Source organism: Coptis chinensis, chromosome 2 (genome assembly GCF_015680905.1).
Source record: "Coptis chinensis isolate HL-2020 chromosome 2, ASM1568090v1, whole genome shotgun sequence".
Classification (NCBI taxonomy): Eukaryota; Viridiplantae; Streptophyta; class Magnoliopsida; order Ranunculales; family Ranunculaceae; genus Coptis; species Coptis chinensis.
The window spans coordinates 12,742,226-12,764,183 of NC_141457.1; the positions used below are offsets into that span (position 1 = coordinate 12,742,226).

Here is a 21,958-nt window from a genome sequence, read left to right on the forward strand (position 1 = left end):
GTTATATTACAAGTTGTGTGCTGATTGGGAGTTGGCGCGATTGCCCCTATTTTCCGGAGGTGGGAAGTACAAGTAAGATTTTGGTAATGATTACTCCTGGTGGTGACCTTATTCGGTATGCTACGCCTCTCCGGCCATGTGTTCGCATCGAGACATCTTTGTTAACTACCACCTACGAAAGGAGCTACTCCCAGATCGGTCTTGGAGGTCGATGTATTGAGATCGCGTATGCAATGTTTCTTAGAGATCTGCTTCATAGATCGGTCCTGGAGGTCGATGTATTGAGATCGCTTATGCTTCGTATGCAATGTTCCTTAATGGGGATATTGCTCCCCTACAGGGTAAATGTCTCATTTAATATGGGGGTACCATTTAAACCTTTTGATCAGCTGATGGGAGTCCTTCCACCTCGTAGGTTAGAACATCTCCTTGCTACATTGTTTGTCATCTTGTTCTTCACATAACACATCTGAAGTTGCTTCTGTAGTATTTTTGCTCTTCCCAAAGCTTACTAGCATCTTGTTACTGAGGAGCAATCCAACCTCATTGACTTTTATCCAACTGGTAAGATCAATTTATATCTGGAATGTAATTACTACTTTTTAGTCAGATACTAATTTTTTCTGTCCCAATGACCAGATTTTAATGTTGATATCGATGGGAAGCGATTCCTGTGGCAGGTTTGCTTACCTCTTATTATGATATAAAATTCATTAACATTCTTTAACTAAGATCCATCGTTCACTTCAAATTTTATTCATGTAAGGGCATTGTTAAGCTTCCCTTTATCGAGGAAAAACGACTTCTTGAAGAGACCAGTAAATTGGAAAATGAACTTGAGGTACAATGTCATATTTTCTTATCCTTTTTTCAGAAGGTAACTTTAGTGCGAAGTTGTACATTTTGTTGATATTGTTGCAAACTGTATATGATCTCAGGAATATGAAATCAATAGAAATTTTGAGAGTAGGGAAAAGATTTTTGTATAGAGTTCTCATGATTTTACTTCTCAAATTGTCTCTCTTTATGAGCAAAATACAACTAAGAAAGAGATATGATCTTTGCCAGGTATGAATGGACAATGTTCTGACAGGGATCTATGTTGTTATTTCTTAAAACTAAACACCATTCTTACAAGTGATATTTTTGTGGTGCTGTTCTCTTTCTCTCAGTGGCTGTGTTGCATGGGTACGCCTATTATTCCGGCGTGTCCCGTGTCGTGTCGTACCGACACCGACACGACACAGATTTGCCATTTGAATCTATACTCTTTCAAAGAAAAAAATAAAAAAGATTAAGAAAGAAGGAAGAGATCGAGAAATGGAGTAGACTGACCTGATGTTGTCGGCTGTGCACCATCTTCTTCCATGGCGGCGGCTGCAACTCAGATCTAGGGTTTGTTTAACACAATTAAGAAGATGTGGGCTTTAATAAGTGCCGTGGGCTTGGGCTATTTTCTTTCTTTCTTCCATAGATAAGATTAAATGGGGCTTTTAAGCAATGTGGGCTTGGGCTTTTTTGGAATGGTTATATTCAAAATCTAAACTTGTTTTAAATGGCAAATAGGCTTTATCAAAAAATTTATATATATATATATATATATATATATCGGGCGGGCTAGGTAGACAGCAGAATTTCAGACAGCATCCGAACAGCAGAATATCGGCCGTTGGATCATAGCTAATCAGATCTGATGAAAAAACGATATTTCGAAGGGTCTGGGTTTCGAAATTCTACTTTTACGAAGGGTTTGGGTTTCGAAATTTCCTCCCAGCAAACAACAAACTAAGATCATCAACAAACTTAACAAACAACAAATTCAAAATCAAAACCACCGAAATCATCAACAAAATCAAAACCACCGAAAAACCCAAAATCAAACCCAAAACCTCTTATTTTCGATTTTCAAACACCCAAATTTAAAGAACCCATCTTAAAATTCGATTTGAAGAACCCAAAAACCCCCATTCTTGATTCTCACAAGGTATGTACTTTTGAAATATTTTGAAATATTTGTTCAATTTTTTTTTATTTTTTTTTAATTGATACATGTGGTGTTTGCTAATTACTTGTTGTTTTAGTTTGTGTTTGGTTGCTAGCTGTTTGGGTTTTTACTAAATGATTGGTGTGAATAATTGGGTTTTTAGGAGTTATGCTTGTAAAATGGTTAGGACTTTGGTTCAGTTGATGAGAACTCTTGACAGAATGCCTGAAGAGGTAAAAAACTAATAATCCATTTCTGCTATCTAAAGTTACACTGTTGGTTTTGATGTATTTGTGAACATTTTATGAGTTGTTGATAAAATGTTGGAATTGATTTGTGTTTCAACGTTCTATTTTGATGAAGTTTCACTACTATGATGATATTACGGTATGATCGATGTTTCATCTGACTTGTTATGAAACTTAAATGTAGTCATGCAGTATGTTTTAGCTTGATATGTGATCCTAGATTTGTTATTGGTTCGTTTGGTAGTTATTTTTGTTATTAATTACTCCTAGGTTGCATTTTGGTATTTTTCTGATCCTCTACTTGATATATGAAAGTGATTTTGGTATTTTTTTGTGCGTCTCTGTTTGTTTGGATCATCAAGAATCCAAACCCTACGGTACCTGTAATGAGTCGCAATGTTCCAAGATTTGATTCAAATTAAAAGCTAGTAGCTCAGTAGTTTGTGTGCTATTGTCATCTGATTAGTACTACCAGTTTTAACATAATGTTGTATTTTTCTCATCATTATTTCGTTATGTTTTATTGATAAGTTCCGTGGACCTTCCGAAAAGTAGCTTGTTGTTTCATTGATGGAGATTATATAGTCATTACTTACATAAGGCGATATGACAAGAACACCACGAAATTTAAACATTGTGCGACTCTGTAAGAAGAAATTTTGCTGCTAGTCTTCCCCTTATTTGGCCTGAGCACCCTCCTATTTTGTTGTTTTGCGTGTGACTTTCGGGTTTCTTTGGAATCGATCTTTGTTACAAGTAGTGGAAAATCACAAGGCCTGCAGCAGTTCAACAGATTCAAGCGGCTTTGTGGCGGCAGCTAGCTGATTCGATAATAAACAACCCACGAAACAAGGATGGAAAAAAAAATCCTAACATTCGAAATGAGAAGGGAAAATATATATTTGAGAATTCAAACCGGGTGAAGTAAACCAAACAAACAAGCCAAAGAAAGGAAGCCCTGATCCAGTAGCGCAATTTTTTTTAGCCATTTTATCATTTTTTTTTTTTTCCTTTTGAAATGAGACAAGAAACTGGAAGAAGAGCTCTCAGGGGCTTGTTTTGCTTGTGTGTTTTGCTTTTCCTCGACATTTATAACATGAGTTGGGTATTGACATTCGACAAATTCCAAAACTGGGATTGGAAGTGGGCCTTGAGGTCAAGCAATTTTTGTGATGCTAATGTCGGTGATAGCAAACAATTAATACTCAAGTATATCGAAAAGCTCACTTCATTTGAAATGCATTTAAGGGTTCGAACTAGTACTAGTAACTGCTTAGATGGGGTATTCAGAATTTCGGATGATAGAAACAAGTTGAGTTAGTACATACCAAAAATATAAAGATTTTAAAATAGTAAACAAAAATTAATCGGAACACTAGTGAGAAGAAGAAACAAAATGCGTGCAATTGTTCTTTCCATTATTTTCAAAGGACAACTTGATAGGTCATCAAAATCTATTATTACAACTTGATAGGTCATTAAAGTTACAAGGGATCGCACCCTTACATTGTTTGTCGAATCTGCTGCAAGTTCAGCCAGCTTCAACTCCCTTTAATGTAGACTCCCTTATTGTTTGTCAGAACTGCTAACATGCCAAACCATAAGCCTTTAAAGTCAAAATCGGCAAAGAAAGCCAAAACCACAGCAACTGGCATTCCAACAAGATAAAATGACCAGTGATCACACTCCAGTATTGCCCTTCAAGCAGTTAAGTTGACTAGATTATGTCTAGGACCATACATATACGCTATACTCCACCAAGGAAGACCCATACAAAAAAACACATCTGGAAAGTAGTTTAAAGAAAAGTACTTTTATTCTTCTTAGAACCTGCATGTCTACAAATGAAGTCCTCCTCCTTATCCATAAACTTGGGAGGACACTCAGAAAACTTCACTAATTACACGGAAGATATATCAACACATTCACTAGCACAAGTAATTTACATGGGACAATCTATACTATAGAATATTCTAGATTCTACGACTTTATATAGGAGTGCACAACACTTTCAAGGTTTTCTATAGCTTTCAACCATTTCATAGGGCTTCACACATTCAGAAAAGAAAAGGATGTATGTTCCTGCAAATTAATAACAGCAAAAGTTGCAGGCCCAGTATAAAGACCAAGCCAGCTGGTGCATGTTTACGTGGAAAATATCCTCACACGAGATATCGCCCGCCAAAGAAAAACCAATGACATTTCAATCATTTCACCGGTGAATGCCAACCCTAAAAATAGACCCTTCTGGCATCTCTTTCCTTTTCTCCTAACCTAGTCTTCCTTTGTTCAACTCCACTCAGTCGCCTTTGCACCACCTCCTAAAAAAATAAAAAAAAAACATACATTTAGTGAGTATTGACCATCATAATTATGCACTACCTATTTTTTTAGGTTGGAACTCCCACAGAGTATCTATGTCAAAGGCTGGGATAGAAACACCACGAAGAATGTAGACATCACCAGAAGAATGTAGACATCAAAGGCTGCAGAATTGCCTTCTTTTTTAAGTTCAAAATGTCCTACCTGCCATTTAAACAACCATCATGCCATAGTCGAGTGACTACCTCTGCCGGAGGTCCCAAATCATCGACCTCTGTCGGCAGAAATGACGCTAAGACAGTTTCATGTTTAGGGCTCCACTCAACCTGGAATACCTCTTCCCTATTGAAAGCAAAACAAAGAGCAATAGTAAGAGACCAAACTAAAAGTCCACACGGCACAGCAGAAATAGAAGGGGTAGAAATCCTGCTCATGCTTTTAATTGATCTAGCAATTGAAAGCTTCAACTCAGAACTTGATCGATAAGATGAATGAGAATCAACTTGGGCTGAAGAGAAAGCTAATGAATTTGATTAAGAATTGCGCAAAGCGAAAAGGATCGCCAGCAGGTAAAAAACCATAACCAGTGATGACCAAAATATGAATACAGATGGCATTGTGTGGGCGTTTTACGACCTGCAATCTATAAGCTCTAAATTTTTACTTGTGTAAATCTTTAATTTCAAATATGGAATTTGAAATCTAGAACATACTCACAAAAACTGGAATCTGATCGACAAACAAAATGCAAAGAACAATTTCATTAGCTAGTTCTTTCCTAAATTCAATATAAAGCATTCCCCTAGGTAGATTCTATCCAACTTCCTTCTTTTAAACAACCACAACAACATAAAATTACTTAATTAGACTACAAGAACAAGCAAAACAGCACCACAACCTCAAATATTCTCAACAAATCAACTAAAATAGGCCTAGCAAACCATTGAATCAACAAACAACCTTAAATATCAACTAATCAAACAAAAACCAACATACCGAACAAATATTTCAAAATTTTCAAAAGTACATACCTTGTGAGAATCGAGAATGGGGGTTTTTGGGTTCACTACACCAGAATTTAAGAATTAGGACGCACTCTTGGGACATTATACCCCGTCTCCAATTAGGAACAATAATTACCGTCTTAAATTGTTTGAAACCCGTCGTACTGGTTTTTTTATGTTGACTTAGGTTGACTTTAGTTGACTGAAGGACAGAAGTTCTCGTCCCAAATCAGAGACGAGACATTGTGTGCTCTTCCAGTTCGGTGGTATGTCGTAGATGATTTTAGAGAGAAAGTGATTGCACTTGTTTTTTTTTAGCTCAATATTTAGCTAATATTTGACTACCCCGCCCAAGTATTTCTTTCTTTCACTAACCCTAGTATAAGAAGACAGTAAATCTTTGGTGGTAGTGGTTTGAGTGTTTGACACTAAGAGCTTCAAATCTCTCTCAAAATCGGCAAGAGTCGCATCTCTCTCTCAGTTTTGGTAACCCACTCACTCTCTCTCTCACCAATTTTCGTTTTTGTTAGAACCCTAATTTCTACTCATGGGTTGTGCAAATTTCTTAAATTTTGGGTTTATTGTGTTTTATTATTGTCTAGGATTTCTTCATCCCTTAAAATGTAAAAGCTTGTGTCTTTGTTGTATATTTTGATGTGATTATATTAAACCTACAACTACCCATACTCGAGTTCTTGATGTGATTATATTAAACTGCAACTACCCATACTCGAGTTCTTGGGTCTTCCTCTAGGGGCATGGGTTGAGGAAGGTGGACCTGAATTAGCTGGAGAAGGAATCGTTATTGGTTTTGTTGACACCGAATTGATCCAACACACCCTTCTCCGATGACATTTCGAGCATGTTTTCCGGTTCACGAACACTTTTCCGATATCTGTGAAGTCACGAGTGATTTTCCATCCGGCTCTTGTAATAGAAAATTGATTGGTGCTCGTCATTTTGCTGCATCCGCTATAACAAGAGGAATATTCAATGCCAATCAAGACCATGCTTTGCCATTTGACGGTGATGGTCACGGATCGTAAGTCTTTCTAACCACCATATCATAAATGTGTGCAACACTACATAAGGATAGTACCGATGATAGTAAATTGCAGCACTTTTCATTGCCTTGTATAGATTTTTAGCCGATGCTTAATATGATGATGGATTGTCAATTTCCATTAATTAGTGTAAAAAATAGTGAAGTATTATTTCCATGTCAAAGTTTGATGTAAGTAGACATTTTTGATGGTCTGAAAATCTGTTTCAAAGATTTAGGTCTACAAGGCATTGTACAAGAGTTTTGGAGGCTTCAATTCACTGCAGATGTTCTTGCTGCCATTGACCAGGTACACATGTTGATTAATTCATTATCTATGAAATCCATGAATATCTAGTGTTGGTTGCAACTTGCAAGTACTGACTTTTATGAACATAATTTCTTTTTGCAACACTCATTGTAGTTTAGATTTATATTATTTATCTATATAAATGTTGATATAACATCTAATTATTATTTCTAGTTATCAACATGAAGTTATCTCAAAACCCCTCTTCAAACTTGACAATCGGTTTTAGACCAAACCTCAAAACAACAATATTTACTTCCATTTCTCGTCCTCACCGTGTCTTTGCCAAAAACACCCCAATAACAAACAACACCTCAAACTCTCACAAAACCCAAACACCCAAACAAGAAGAAGAAACCCCCACTTCAATTAACAAACTTTCCAAACAAAAACCTTACCCTTGTCGTCGAAAACTTCAAAAAGTGTTCGAAATACGTCGGTTTTAAGTTCTCGACATTTAGTATATGAAAAAACTATTGGTCGCCAACATTCGTTAGTGTTGGAACATCGGAAGAAGAAGTTTGATGATATTAAACAAGGTTTTGCTATGAGACTTATTTCTTTATATGGGAAAGCAGGTATGTTTGATCATGCTTTAAAACTGTTTGATGAATTGCCCGAGTTAAAATGTGAACGTCTTGTTAAGGCGATAATGCTAGTGTTGTGTCTAACAAGTTTGATGAGACCCGACAAGTTGTTTAGAGAACTCTCTTTGAAAAAAAGAAAGAATATCCTTCGCCCGTTATCTCCTCATCTTCCTATTTATAAGCCACAGCTCACTTCGACGTTTTAAATTTTCCAGAGAATATCCGCGGCATTCCTAGCCACTCTAGTTTTGTTTAGTTATTTTCTGTATTTAAAAATAGGTTTGATTTGCTTCACCTATCAGAGTTTCTACCAATTCTTGTTTTATTCAGGCTTTTATTGAAATGGGGAAGTGGGAGAATGCTCGTTTGATGGAGAAAAATGGGGTGGAGCCGAGTTTGATTACTTTTAATACAATCTTCTTGAATGGGTTTTATAGGGATGGTAAGTTTGAGGATTTGGGCTAGGATGGAAGAGAGTGGGATTGTCCCGGATATAATAAGTTATTATGCTAAGTTGCAGGGTTTGGTTAATATCGGAGGCAGCTGAATTAGTTTAACAGCTTGGGAATAACGTAGAGAAACCTAATCTTTTACATTATAATGTTTTTATAAAATGGTATGGCAATAACGGAATCTGGATGAAGCTAAAAAGCGTATATGATAATATGTTGTTCTGGATTGGTTCACTTTTGAGGCACTCATTCCCTGTGTTTGTGGGAAAGGGGAGTTTGGTCTTGCTCTTAAGCTTTGTGAAAAGAGTATTGGCTCTAATTGCCATGTTTCCGCGGGCATAGTGCAGGTTGTGGTTGATGGGTTGGTGAAATAGTCAAAGGGGCTTATGGAGATTGCATAGTCAAAAAAGTGTTATCATTCGAAATTGAAAATGCCTCAAGAAATTGAGTGATGTTATTCTTCCTTTAGTGATATGATCGATGTAATGTTTCTTTGTTTTCCCTGTTTGCTTTTGCAAATTGATTTGCATTTTTGATACACTACGAATTCGTTACCGTTTAAAAAAAAACATGAAGTTATCTCGTTCCTTATCAACAAGAGAAACATAAAGACAACTTAGTTACCTGCTAGTAGTTTCCTTATCCTATTTAGATATTAATTGTTTATAGCTGTTCTGAGTACTTTCAAATTTCAATAACATATTGATGCTTCTATTTGTGTGCGAGTTGTACATTCACCAAAGACTATTGAGTGAGTACTATCGGTTAGCTATAATCACTAGGTGCAGTTTCTCTGCAAGTGCATCTGATGCATTTCCTTTTTTTCCTAAGTACAGATAAGAAATCACTTTTAACATCAATGCACCTCATTAACGTTTTGGGTAAATTCTTCATGTTTGGGGTTGATATGTTTCTAAAACTTAGAAACTTGGGTTTGTAGAGTTTGAAATTATGACAAATAGGATAACTTAGTTTTGTTTGTCTTTCCTTTTTGTGGTCTATTGTGCTGACTTGTGTGGATTTGTGAGTAGGAACTAGGTTTTGAGGTTCAAATAGAAGTTGTAGAACTCTTACTTAACTTTGATATCCAATTGGATTTGTTTCAATCCAATATATATAGAAAAAGATACAACTGTTTTAGCACAGCTATGTTAACTAGGATTTTCCAGCCCATGTTCTGTGTTTAGTCGGCTTCATTAAAAGTTTTATGTGGAATTTGCTTGGTTGGTCTGAACAGAAGCTGTAGATTTTCGAGTGCAGTTTTATATCCATTTTGGTTTGGTCCATTCTAAGTTATATAGTGATAGTTATGACTGTTTTACTTCAGAGTGATGAATTAGTTCTCGAGCTGACAGTTCAGCAGGTTCTGTCAACGTCTGTGATTTTCTGAATAAAATTTAGCTTTCAAGGTCTTAAGGTAAGTTTTAGTTCTATGAGTCTAGTTTCAAACCTAATTGGATTTGTCTCTTTCCAGACTATATTGAGAAAGATACGTCTGTTTTCGTTCAAGGTGGTTGATGAGAAATTTTCCGATTATGTAGCATGTTTAATTTGTGTTGTGGATTTTTAGGTATTAGTTTGTAAAGTTTTTATTTATGTGAACATATTCATTATCAATATCCGACATAAACTGCAATCCTCCTTCACGCTTTTGGTAAACAACTATCTTAATAGTACATATAAAAGTAGGAAAGAGGAATCTATATATTAGCAAAAGTTACTCTCTTAGTTGTCACATGAAGATGACTCCTTATGCCAGGTAATTAAGTCAAACCCCTAATTTCTTTTACCCGTATTCTAAATTTGATCTCTCTCTCTCTCTCTCTAGTTTTGCATTTATGGTTTGTCTCAAAATCTACCTTTACATATGCAGGACTTGAGATTCTGGCTTTTCCTTGCAACCAGTTCGGTGGTCAAGAGCACAGTTCAAATTCGAGAGATTAAGCGGTTTTGCTTGTACAAGATGTAAAGCGAGTTCCCTATTTTTGACAAGGTGTGTCAATTGCTAACGATTCCCATGCAAACACTCATTGAACAAGTACTTGCTTAGTGTTCTTTAAATTTTATAGGTTGATGTGAACGGACCAAATCTTTGCTCCAATCTATCGGTTCACGAAGTCTAGTGCGGGGAGGGTTTCGGGGTGACTGATCAAATGGAATTTTGAGAAATTCTTGTTTGACAAAAATGGTAAGGTTGTGGAAAGATACCCTCCCACGACCTCTCCTTTTCCAAATTGAGGTAATGCGTTCATGTTACTCTTAAAAAGCATTTCAAGAATCAAGAGGTACCGATTGACATTCTTAAGACTATGTATGCTAGGTTTGGTAGAAACATGATGCATTTAATTTAATCTGTGAATCTGTTGTCATTACGGCTTTCGGTTGCAAAGACCAAGTTGTCGCAATAATATTTTCTAAACCATGTTCTGCTGTTGCAAGACCCTTTCTTTTTTAAAGCGACTCAATTGACTATAATACATTAAATGTTTTCAAGTTGTTCACTTACGCTTACTCCTATTATCGCACAACATACCACTTATAATATAACACTATAGCGAAGATAACACATCAGATTAAGCCAACCGAAGTAACTTCGAGTACAGTACGCACAATAGAGAAGATGAGAAGTGAATTTGTGCGTGTTCTTAGTAAAACTGAATTTGTTACCAAACTATCGATTTCAATACAAAGGATAAGGGGAGTTGATGACCGGGTTTTCCAAAACAAGCTAAGCTTCAAGTATTTCGAGCTTCCGTGGAGCATTAGAGCTTCAATCTCTCTTGGGACATCTTAATCGGCAACATGTTAATATCCTAGTGATTCTAAGCTCAGAGGTAGAAGAAAACTCGTAAGAAGTCAATAATCAAGAACACATACTTGAATGATTAACAGCTTTTTTTATCGGTGTTTTATTTTTTATATTTTTATCTTTTTCGTTTTGTTCTCAGAATCGCTCAACATAACTGTTCAGATTTATTCCTGAAAGGCAAAATATTCCTAAAAGCATATTTGCACTTTTGAGCCGTCAACGGTGAGTGACAGATAAGACATAGGAGGCGGAGGCTTAAACCTTGCATAACCGAAATGTAGAACCTTGTTTACTCATTTATGCGTACTTAGGTCCATAGAGCTGGCCAAATCTAAGTTCTAACATTTGTTGTTCATTAGTACCTCACCGTACCAGCTTGCATCTAAGTGGAATGTTTGTGGGACGGGTGTTTTCGAAGTTCTTACATTATTGAGTAGTAAAATTAATAAAAGAGAAAAATAGCATGCTATATACCCATATTCATTTTATGACTAATGCATTTCTTTTGGTGTTGCGTAGGACATACAAAAGCTTCTTGCTGCTTGAATCTTGCTGAGTTACTGATCTCCCACTAGCCTTTACTTATGCTCAAAGTAAGTTAGATGCAATCTTTGATATAAATTAGTTAAGTTGATAGTTGAAACTTCGGTCGGTTTGTGTAATGAGCTCAAAGTTAAGTGCTCGTGTTTGGTTTAAAATTGAAGAGATTTTATTGTTTTCTAACAATTGTTTGTTATAGTTATTTTCAAGGTTTATGATCTGAATTGCAATGGGAAAGTTACCTTCAATGAAATGTTGGATGTGCTTCGAGATTTGACGATCTTATATTTCAAATAGCGTGAGGCAGTTGGTCATCTACTTCTTGATTTTGTTTGAGTTTGTATGGGGAATTTCTTTGTATGTTTTTAGATGAAATGGATAAGGTTTTCCTACCTTTATTTTTGGATTGGAATCCTCGCTTATTTACCGATCTGTATGACTCGGGATATTAGATGCGAAGCTGTCTCAGATGTTTTTTTTTTCTTCCTTGTATTATTTTCCATCCATTACTTGAAATGAGCATCCATTCTTGAAATGAGTGCCCGAAATTACATTTATACATGGGGGTGCATGGGTGCCTTCTTTGAGGGATACTTATAATATAACTCCACACCGGAGACAGTTCTCTCTTTTTTTTTTTGAACTTTCCTTTCATATGTTATTAATGACTCCTTGTAAAGTTAGACATCCTTAAAGTGTAGATGCACTTATCGCTTTGGAGAAAATTAGAAATAATTTTGGTAGTACTTTGCCCTATTTGACTTGGTATTCTTTTCATGCACACAGATGTTTCACCTATTGATGCCTTGAGTTTATATAACTAATAATATGATTTCATTATACATGTTCGCAGGAGCACAAAGACCACAAGAAATCATCAGTACTCATTTTTCATGCGTAGTATAGCATATTACGCCTTGTGTATTTCAGATACCTTATTTCGGTCTTCTTTGAACAAAGAGAGACTAACACTTTGGAAGGATGCAGATCACCAGGTTGATTTTATCTTCATTTGTTTGATTTTGTCAACATGAAGTGGCCTAAGCCTATCTTGTGATCTCAACTCAGTTCAGCCATATGTAACAGTGTCATTGATTGTTTATACATGAGTTGTATATATAGTTGTTGGCAATCAAAAAGCTTGAAAACATTGTAACTTTTGGAAATTTTCAATGTATTATATATCAATTTTTGAAATAGGTTGTTTTAGTATGTTGTTTGTGTAATTGATTTTATTAATTGAGAACCTCAAATCAGATATCATTTAGCAAGGGGAAAACAAATTGTATATCAAAAAAAATTACTTTAAACAAATACGACGGGGAACCGGGTCGTTAATTGATTTCCCTAAAATGAAATGGTGACGGATATGCACGTCCTAAAGTTAAGACACAAATTCACGACGGTTGGACGAGTTCTAGTTATGAAAACATCGACTACAACACAAAATTTAATTTGCGACGGTTTCAAGTGTCCTAATATTAACGACGGCAAAAACTGTCTCAAGTCCGTCGCAATTCTAATTCAACTTACTACTCTATTTCCCGTCGTTAATATTAACGACAGGGCTATACGCGACGGACTCTGAGACACTATTTTCCGTCGTAAATCTCGATTTAAGACGGTTTTTTCCGTCGTTTTTGGCCATTTCTGGTGTAGTGGTTCTTCAAATCGAATTTTAAGATGGGTTCTTCAAATTTGGGTGTTGAAAATCGAAAATAAGTGGTTTTGGGTTTGATTTTGGGTTTTTCGGTGGTTTTGATTTTGTTGATGATTTGTTGTTGATGATTTCGGTGGTTTTGATTTTGAATTTGTTGTTTGTTAAGTCTGTTGATGATCTTAGTTTGGTGTTTGCTGGAGGAAATTTTGAAACCCAAACCCTTCGTAAAAGCAGAATTTCGAAACTCAAACCCTTCGAAATATCGTTTTTTCATCAGATCTGATCAGATATGATCCAACCGCCGATATTCTCATTGTTTGGATGTCATCCGAAATTCTACCGCCTACCTAGCCGCTCAGATATATATATATATATATATATATATATATATATATTTTTTTTTTTTTTTTTTTTTTTTTTTTTTCTATTTAAAATAATTTATCTTTTAATAAAATATAATATTAAATTAAAATATTAGCCGTGTCCCCGTATCTTGATTTTCAGACCTCACCGTGTCCAAATCGCCGTACCCGTGTCCAAACCGGACACTCGTACCTGTACCCATGCAATACAGCTCAGTGGGGATATGAATGGTTTTATAGCCCCATCTAGTGAGTATTCAGGCTCATCTAACGATACCTCATCTGTGAAGCAAGCGGAAAGCGCTACGAAGAACGATGTACTGTAAGTTAAATAACAAGGTTGTGCATATTATGAATTGAAATTTCCACAAAAATAATAGTCTTTACTGTTCCAGGTGTGCAACATACGAATTCCCTATTAGCAACCCTCATATTCCTCGCCTTCTTGAGAATGTAATGATTCCAAAAAAGGTAGAGTTGTTTTGAAAATGTTGTCTTTACATTTTATTTTATGTTCATTTTGCAAAATTATTTTTGTTATAATTATATATGTATTTAAGTAGCTTTGTTGAAAGGTAAAGACAAAATGATTTCACGAATCCAAATGTTCAGTTAGCTCTTGATTTTTGTGTTTACTTCAAATACTTGTAGAAGAAGAAAATTATCTTTCTGGCCTGTAGTTCTCGTTGAGAGTCGTCATTATTTTTTATAATTAAGAAGCCATAATTGAGTGGGCCTCTAACTTGTGTCCTAGTGATCTTTGTCAAGTTGTGATCTTTAAGATAGGTTATGGCATTGTGTTGTGAATACACACTTAATGATAAATATTTATGTAATATATACATATCTTTTAGGCATTGACTCAAGTTTAGCATACAAAAATAGGTCAATAATGTGCTGAGAACAGTCCTAACATATCTGAAAAACTCGATCACGATTTTCTTAAATCTCACCAGTGGAATCTTCTGAGCCGTATATTTTTTTTTTCGTATTTTCATCTGATGGAATTGTTCCCTGTATCTATGCAGGCACTAACTGAAACAGACAATGTGAAGCGGCCACTTTGGCATGAGTATGAGGATCATCGGCCACGAAATTATAACAGGTAAGTTGGTTGATCCAAGTAGGATAATGTAGTTTTGCAATTCACCTATAGAACCTGCACGCATAAGTGTTTATTTCAAATGCAAGTGATACACACTTACTACTTTTGATTTTTGCACTTAGTACCGTAAAGTTTGTCTTTATGTTTTCATTCAATACAAGTTGGAACATACTATTAATGTTGCATCTGCTCTCATTATTAGTATTATTATTATTATTATTATTATTAACTCTACTGTTAGTTTTTTGCTAGGTTCAACTCTATTGTTATTTTCAAAGAATGGTTGCTAGCTTGGAGTGCTGGTACATATGCATGCAGTGGAGGAGGTAGTGGTAGTAACAGCCATCATAACCAGTACTCGGCCAAAATCTTCCTACTGCACGATTAAAAATCTATTAGAAATCTTCCAACTTTGAATCTGTTCTAAATGATGCGGTATGATTATTTAGTTCTAGGCTTTACAAAATATTAATTTATTAAGATATATCCTCCAACTGACAATACCTGTTTTCACATTTATGTGCATGATGGACCGTATAAAGATGACAATTTCCTTGTTCAAGTCTGCTATAGCGACTTGACTTTAACCATTAGGATACGCACCTATATGTTATACCTCTCTCTCTTTCTCTCTCTTTTTTTTCTTCTTAAGTTTATTCTATAACTGGACAGTTATTCTTTCCAAGACAATGTCATCAGAAGAGTCACGAGTCATCCGGGCAAAACTTTTTTCTGGTCATAGGTTTCTTGAGACCTTTGTTGGCTCGATGTCATTAGGTAATCCTGTTTTGCTTAAGGGGACAAATCTTAAACTTCTCCTATTAGTATTTTTTTTTTTATATTTTTTTGTCTGCTTGTCCTAGCCACTATTGGTCTAGCTGATTCTTTTTCTGGCCTGAAATTTCCATGAATCTAACGGTAGACACACCTGGTATTACTGTTTGTCTTTGTCTACTCAGAAACAGAGCATGTAGGATACATTTAATCACACATTCTTTTATCTTAAAGGATGTATTCTATTCTGAAACTCCCTCGGTATCAGTTATTTTTTTCTTTTCTTTTTATTTTTTTTTTTGCTTAGAAGAGTTTGTTCCAATTTGTTTCTATTTGTAATGCTAGGGGGTTAGGCTTGTATTAGTGCATGGAAGTTGGCAATTTACTCGTTGTTCACTATTTAATTGCTTAGATCTATTCCTTTAATTGCATATGCCTTAATTGATTTCTTATTTGTTGCAAGTACTCAAGAAAAGGTTGTTGCTCATGTTTACGACATTGTAGCAATTAAATAGAGGGATTAATGTTCTAACCGACTTTGACGTGAGCTTGCACATAAATGAGTTGGGTCATAAATGCGATCTTCTATGACTGACATCTCAAGATTAGGTTAGGTGAATTCAGTTCTATGAAGTTTGATTTGTAAATTGGGATTTAGATTGATGGTTATATTTTTATAATAATGTTTAATTGATTGGTGGCTTTGTTTTTTGTTATTAATTTGTTGATTAAATTTGTGGAATGTGATATTTATATCATATTTGCATGAATTAAATGTGCATAGTGGACATTATTTGACCCAGTGTTTTTTTTTTCAGTGGCTACAGTTTACCAACGGATATTTCTGTTACAAACAATAGTTAAGTAAATAGCACATCCATTACTAACGGATATATCCGTTACAAACAATAGTTTAATAAATAGCACACCCATTACTTCCGTTAGAAATTACAAATTTAATTGGGCCACCAACATTTGGCTATCTGTTACAAAGAATTTTAGTAACGGATATAACCGTTATTAAAATTATTATCAGTAACGGTTATATTCGTTATTAAATTTGGCCTAAGTGAGAGTGCCGCCCCTAAGCTAACGGATATAACCATTAGTAACAATATAAGTAACGGATATAACCGTTAGTAAACGCCTTTTCTGGTGTAGTGGTGGACAAAACTAGAATGAAAATTCATCTTCTTTTCACAAGAGAATTGTGAACCATATTTGGAAGTTAAAACTATCTGGGAAATGACAACATTTCATTTGGAAAGTATACATGCAAGGTTTGCCTACTAGGGATCTCCTAGAAGCAAGAAGGATAACTGGAAATTTTTGTTGTCCTTGGTGTGAAGAATGCACAGAAACCCCTATGCATTTGTTTGTTAACTGCAAATGGGTGAGAAATCTATGGTTTGCAAGTCCTATGAACCTTAGAATGGACACATACAACTCATGGTCCATGAGAGAATGGTTGGATGAAGTGGTCCCCTGGTGTCAAAGTAGCAATGAGGAAGTTGCAGGCAAAGGACTTCTTGTCTGCATAGTACTTCACAGTGTATGGGAGGCAAGAAATCTATATAAATTCTAATGCAAAGCTTTCAACAGGGATAGCATCATTTGTGGTGCAGTGCACAATGGAAAAGAAGTCTGACAGCATACAAGGAGGAGAAATCGGAGGATTCACCTCATACTTCTAAAACCTAAATCCTTTTCTTCGAACATGACTGATAATTTGCCTAGAGTAAATGAGGATTGCATTAATTTTAGATTTGATGCATCTTATGACAGGGCTGGAGGCAAAGGAGCAGGAGCAGCAGGAGTTATTGCTTGGGATATGGCAGGGAAAGCAGTAGCAACTAATTTCAGGACTTTTAAAGTGAAGAGTGCAGAGGAAGCAGAGTTCTTTGCAGCTGAAACTGCAATTAACTTGGCTGCATCTTTCCAAGCTAGTTGCTACTTGATTGAAGCGGACCGTGATCAATGCTCTTGCAAATCCTACCTTAGATGCAAGTATGAACTGGCAGCTGGAAACAATAGTGACTGCAATCAAATTAGCTAGTAGTAATCTGAGTGGAAGTTGCATAGTTAATTATCACTGGATTAACCGGTTGTTCAATGGGGAGGGTCATGAGCTGGTTAGGTGGGCCATTAAGGATCCAAGCTTTGAGGGGCCATTTGTTTTTGCCTCTTATAAGATTTGGCCCAGTGATTTTGGACATTTTTTTTGTTTGTTTTTTGCCTCTTATAAGAGGCATTCTACTAGAAATGTCTTATAAGAGGCTCCAATTCTATAAGTACCAAAATTAGATGTACTTCAATTCTATAAGTCTTATAACTTGAAAAATGACTCAAACACTCCCATCCATATACCTCTAGCCTCATTTCTCTCTTCTTCTCTTTTCATTATCTTCTTCTCCAAATAACTCTATTGCTCTAGCCACCACCGGCTATCACCACCACCACCACCAAACTATTAAAACCACCACCACCATTACTGCCACCATCATCACCACCACCACTACCACCACCATCATTACTTCCATCACTACTACCACTGTACTATTAAGACTATCACCACCATCATCACCGTGTTATTAAAATCATCACCACCATCACTACCACCGTGTAATTAAGACCAATATAATCGCCTCCACCACCACCACTATTACCGTACTATTAAGACAATCACCACCACCGCCACTGTACTATTAAGACATTCACCGTTTCTACCACTACTACTACTACTACCACCACCACCACTTCTACCACCACCACCACCACTACCACCGTGCTATTAAGACTAATATCATCACCTCCACTACTATCAATACCATCACTACTACCGTACTATTAAGACTATCACCACCACTGCCACCGTGTTATTAAGACATCCACCTCTTCTACTACTACTACTACTACCACCACCACCGTGCTATTAAAACCACTACCACTTCTACTACTACCATCACCATCACTACCACCGTGCTATTAAGACCAATATCATCACCTCCACTACCACCACCACCACCACCACCACTACCACCGTACTATTAAGACTATCACCACCATTGCCAACATACTATTAAGACATCCACCACTTCTACTACTACTACCACCACCACCACCACCACCACCACCGTGCTATTAAGACCAATATCATCACCTCCACTACCACCACCACCGTGTTATTAAGACCACTACCATCACCGCCAATTAAAGTATTTTTCTAAAATCGATATTCTAATTATCAAAATTGATTTGAAATCGAAAATCAAACTATACGCTTGTTTCAAATTAATCTATTCAAGTTAAATGTAATGTAAAGTAGGGTTATATTTGTCAAATAACCATCTATAAGATGTCATGCATTTGTTTTTTCTATTTTTACAAATACTTGTAAGAGGAACTTAAAATGAAAAACAAACCACTTTATAAGATCATCTTATAAGACCCTGGCCTCTTATAATATATGGTCTTATAAGACCCTCTTATAACTTAACCCAAAAAAACAAATAGCCTCTGAGTCTCTTCCGAATTGTATTGCAAACCTTAACTGTGACATAGTTCAAGTTTAATGTTAATGAAATGGTATGGGTTTAACAAAAAAATGAAAGAAAGAGGAAGAGGGTGGTAGGATAAATTGTTTCCAAATTCCAATCGATAAAAAAAATAGTACGTATAATTTGATTTAACTACAATAATACCCCTGTCCTACTTGCCGAGCATTTCGATTTCGATCCCGATTTGATTTCTTCAAAAACCGAAAATCCAACGGAATTCAGACATTCCGTTCGAAATAACAAACTATATACACCTACCACGTCTAGAAAAACCTTCTTCCTCTTCTTCTTCCTCTTCCTCTTCTTGTTGTTATATTTCTTACAATAACATCCTCACTTTCAACTTTTTGCATTTTAGCAGGATCTTGATTTTCAGGTTTATCATCAATTGGCTCGTCAGGTTCCATTTTCTTTCGTTTTAAAAATGTGAGTAAGTGGCCAATGGCAACATCAGCATCTTCACTCTTCATCAGCTCTTCAGCCACTTCGGCAGGGGTGACTTTAGAGTTCTCAATCAAATCTTCAGCTTCTAAGTAAAGCTTGTTTTTGTTGCAACTGTTATTGTGAATGCCAAGGTAATTCAAGGCCAGTAGATTGAATCCATCAGTAGTACAGTAGGACATGTGTATGTGCATGTCCATACGCCCAGGGCGCAATAAAGCAGGGTCAAGGCGATCCTTGTGGTTGGTGGTGAAGACAATTATTCGCTCATCTCCGCAAGTTGACCATAACCCATCTATGAAGTTGAGCAGCCCTGAAAGCGTCAACTGGAAAGAATAAAATAGAACCAATCAATTCAGAGATTGTAAGCCATTTACGCACTCAAAAGTACACCAGAATTATAACAATTAGAAACGTTTAATCTAACAAAAAACAAATTACTAACCTTAATGTCCGGACCTTGTTGTTCCCCTCTTGGCTCCCGATCTTGCAAGTCAACTGTACAATCAATATCTTCGATAACAACAATGGATCGATTTGCCGTAGCAACCAACACATTCCTAAGCTGTGCGTTGCGATAAACATTTCCAAGTTCCAAATCATAGACATCAAACTTGAGATAATTAGCCATGGCGGCAATCAAGCTAGATTTTCCTGTACCTGGAGGCCCATATAACAAGTACCCCCGTTTCCAAGCCTTACCAACTTTCCTATAGAACTCCCTCCTCTTGACAAACCTTTCTAAATCCTCTATCAACTCCTTCTTCAAGTTTTGATCCATTGCTAAGGTATCAAATGTTGAAGGGTGTTCAAGATTGATTGAAGCCCATGAACCTGGATCATTGAAGCTATCAAAGTATGAACCATTCAGTGTATGAAGTTTCACCACTCTGTTTTCTTCTTTCATGGTCTTTGCTCTTTCTAGTACATAAGGTATGTAAGAACTCAACACAATGTCTCTGTATTTCTTATGAACAGTGATCTCAAAATGTCGATTTTCGGATGTTTGTTCAGACGCATAAGGTTGGTGTGGATTGGATTTTTTGGTCTCGGAGCAAATGAACCTCCACTTAATTTGAATTCCTTCGAAAACATCGACAATCTCTTCACCTTTATCGATTTTTACTGTGAGGTCTTTGTCTCTTGGTGATTTGCTCACTTGAAGTCTTTCTATGGAGGGGTTTATTTTCGCGCGTAAATATAATTCTGATGCCTCGTAAACTTGGTTGCGAGTCAGTCCGTCAAATTCTTCGATAAGGAGAGTGAGACGAGAAGACATTGGATTGAAGAGGAATTGGATTTTTGAAAGAATTTGGGTTTGAAGTTGGTGAGGTATGAGTTCATTTGCAATTGACCGGATCAACATTATTGCAGCAGTTATTGAGGCATAAGCGGAAAACAGCGAGGATGTTGAAGGCATTTGTGCGTTCGAAAACATGTTTGGATACTGAGTTAGTTATAAAACCTGTGTGTGTTAGATCTCTCAAAGCAAATATTCGCTTTATTTCCTTTGGTTGTGTTGCATTTTTATATGTGATGGCTCGAAGACAACTAGCGTCGTTTGCAAGGCAATGACTTGCTTCCCACGGAATTCAGGTCAACTTTGACGACTAAATGACTAGTATGCTAGATTTTTTTTCTTCCTATTTGTCTTAACTTGTTCTAATGTAATTGGATCTTTGCTATCTTGACGCATTGTAAATAATAAAGACCTTTACTCCCCAATGATATTCGTCGATATTGCATCTCGTGTATTTTACAAAGCTCATAGATCTGGTGTAAATATATTATGTAAAAAAATATGGCACAGAGGCGCAAACGATCTGAACCTTTTTTCCTGGACTAACCTGTATCAACAGATGACTATTCCGCCCTGCCAGTCTGTATAGGGCGACATTGCACCTAGTTTCTTTTATTCACCGCAGGGAGCAACATTCCCTACTACTCCCTAGTAAAACGTGTGATATCCAATTGTAAAACGTATGATATCCAATTGCTCAAGAAGATGGAATGATAGATAAGTTGTATCTGGGACGTGGCTTGAGTTTGAAAGGTCCAAGTCTTGGTCGCTGTTGATTTAAGGAACGAAGGTCGAGCTAGACCCAGTTGGCTAAGACTGTTTGTTTACTGCGAAAGAACCTGCACAAGGACCGAAGTGTAATAAGAGGCATTTTTCATTTTTGCTTTCAAAATATGGACCTAAGACCTAGAGAATTGCTAGCATTCTGCCTATTTAAAGGGGTAGGACCATCCTAACCCAATAAAAAACAATACTTTGTGACCAGTTACTTGTAAAACTTAATACAATTCTAAAACCAGTAAAACTCAAAGTCTTTTCAGTCTTCATAGCCATCCTCTCCCTCTTGCACCACCACCACCGGGTCCAATCAACGCCACTCTCTTGTTTTTTAATTTCACTTCTTTATTCATATTTCTTATTTATTCATTTTTTATTTTTATTCTCTTATTTCTCTCTCAACCCCTCTTCTCCCTCTCCACACCACCACCACCACCACTTGCCAATATAAATGTCTCATACATCTCATACATTGTTAATTCCGAAATTGAAAGGTGGGACTCTAATTAGTTTAATTGCTCTAAATTTAATGAATGGTTTTCTTTAGTTGTGCTCTTACTATGTTTTGTTTTTAGGTTTTCAACTCACTTGAAATTGTTCAAAATATAGAGGGTTATTACTTTCAAATATATTGGTTCTTGTTTGGGTAATTCACATTTCAAATTGGTAGATACCTTAGTTTTA

General features: G+C 36.2%; 2 protein-coding genes across 2 annotated transcripts; one reads left to right on the top strand and one right to left on the bottom strand.

Annotated features, from left to right (window-relative positions):
- The first annotated feature begins 345 nt into the window (after positions 1 to 345).
- On the top strand, positions 346 to 15,482 carry LOC147514945 (uncharacterized). Its single transcript, XM_086594424.1, has 7 exons — positions 346 to 564; positions 640 to 680; positions 767 to 841; positions 13,538 to 13,642; positions 13,716 to 13,791; positions 14,349 to 14,425; positions 14,678 to 15,482. The coding sequence occupies exons 2-7, from the start codon at positions 646 to 648 to the stop codon at positions 14,811 to 14,813; spliced, it is 504 nt and encodes a 167-aa protein (XP_086450550.1). The 5' UTR covers positions 346 to 564; positions 640 to 645; the 3' UTR covers positions 14,814 to 15,482.
- A 3,342-nt stretch (positions 15,483 to 18,824) lies between these two features.
- Positions 18,825 to 20,862, bottom strand: LOC147514946 (AAA-ATPase At3g50940-like). Its single transcript, XM_086585622.1, has 2 exons — positions 19,643 to 20,862; positions 18,825 to 19,523 (listed from the first exon to the last, which is right to left on the bottom strand). Exons 1-2 carry the CDS (start codon positions 20,633 to 20,635, stop codon positions 19,020 to 19,022), a joined length of 1,497 nt encoding a protein of 498 aa, XP_086441748.1. The 5' UTR covers positions 20,636 to 20,862; the 3' UTR covers positions 18,825 to 19,019.
- Between the last annotated feature and the right edge of the window lie 1,096 nt (positions 20,863 to 21,958).

Excerpts from the sequence above, each read along its gene's own strand:
- LOC147514945 (XM_086594424.1), top strand. The coding sequence starts at position 646 with ATGTTGATATCGATGGGAAGCGATTCCTGTGGCAG. Across the intron at positions 13,643-13,715 it reads GCTACGAAGAACGATGTACT|GTGTGCAACATACGAATTCC; the intron begins GTAAGTTAAATA and ends TTACTGTTCCAG. Across the intron at positions 14,426-14,677 it reads CGGCCACGAAATTATAACAG|GTTCAACTCTATTGTTATTT; the intron begins GTAAGTTGGTTG and ends GTTTTTTGCTAG.
- LOC147514946 (XM_086585622.1), bottom strand. The coding sequence starts at position 20,635 with ATGTTTTCGAACGCACAAATGCCTTCAACATCCTCGCTGTTTTCCGCT. Across the intron at positions 19,524-19,642 it reads AACAAGGTCCGGACATTAAG|TTGACGCTTTCAGGGCTGCT; the intron begins GTTAGTAATTTG and ends TATTCTTTCCAG.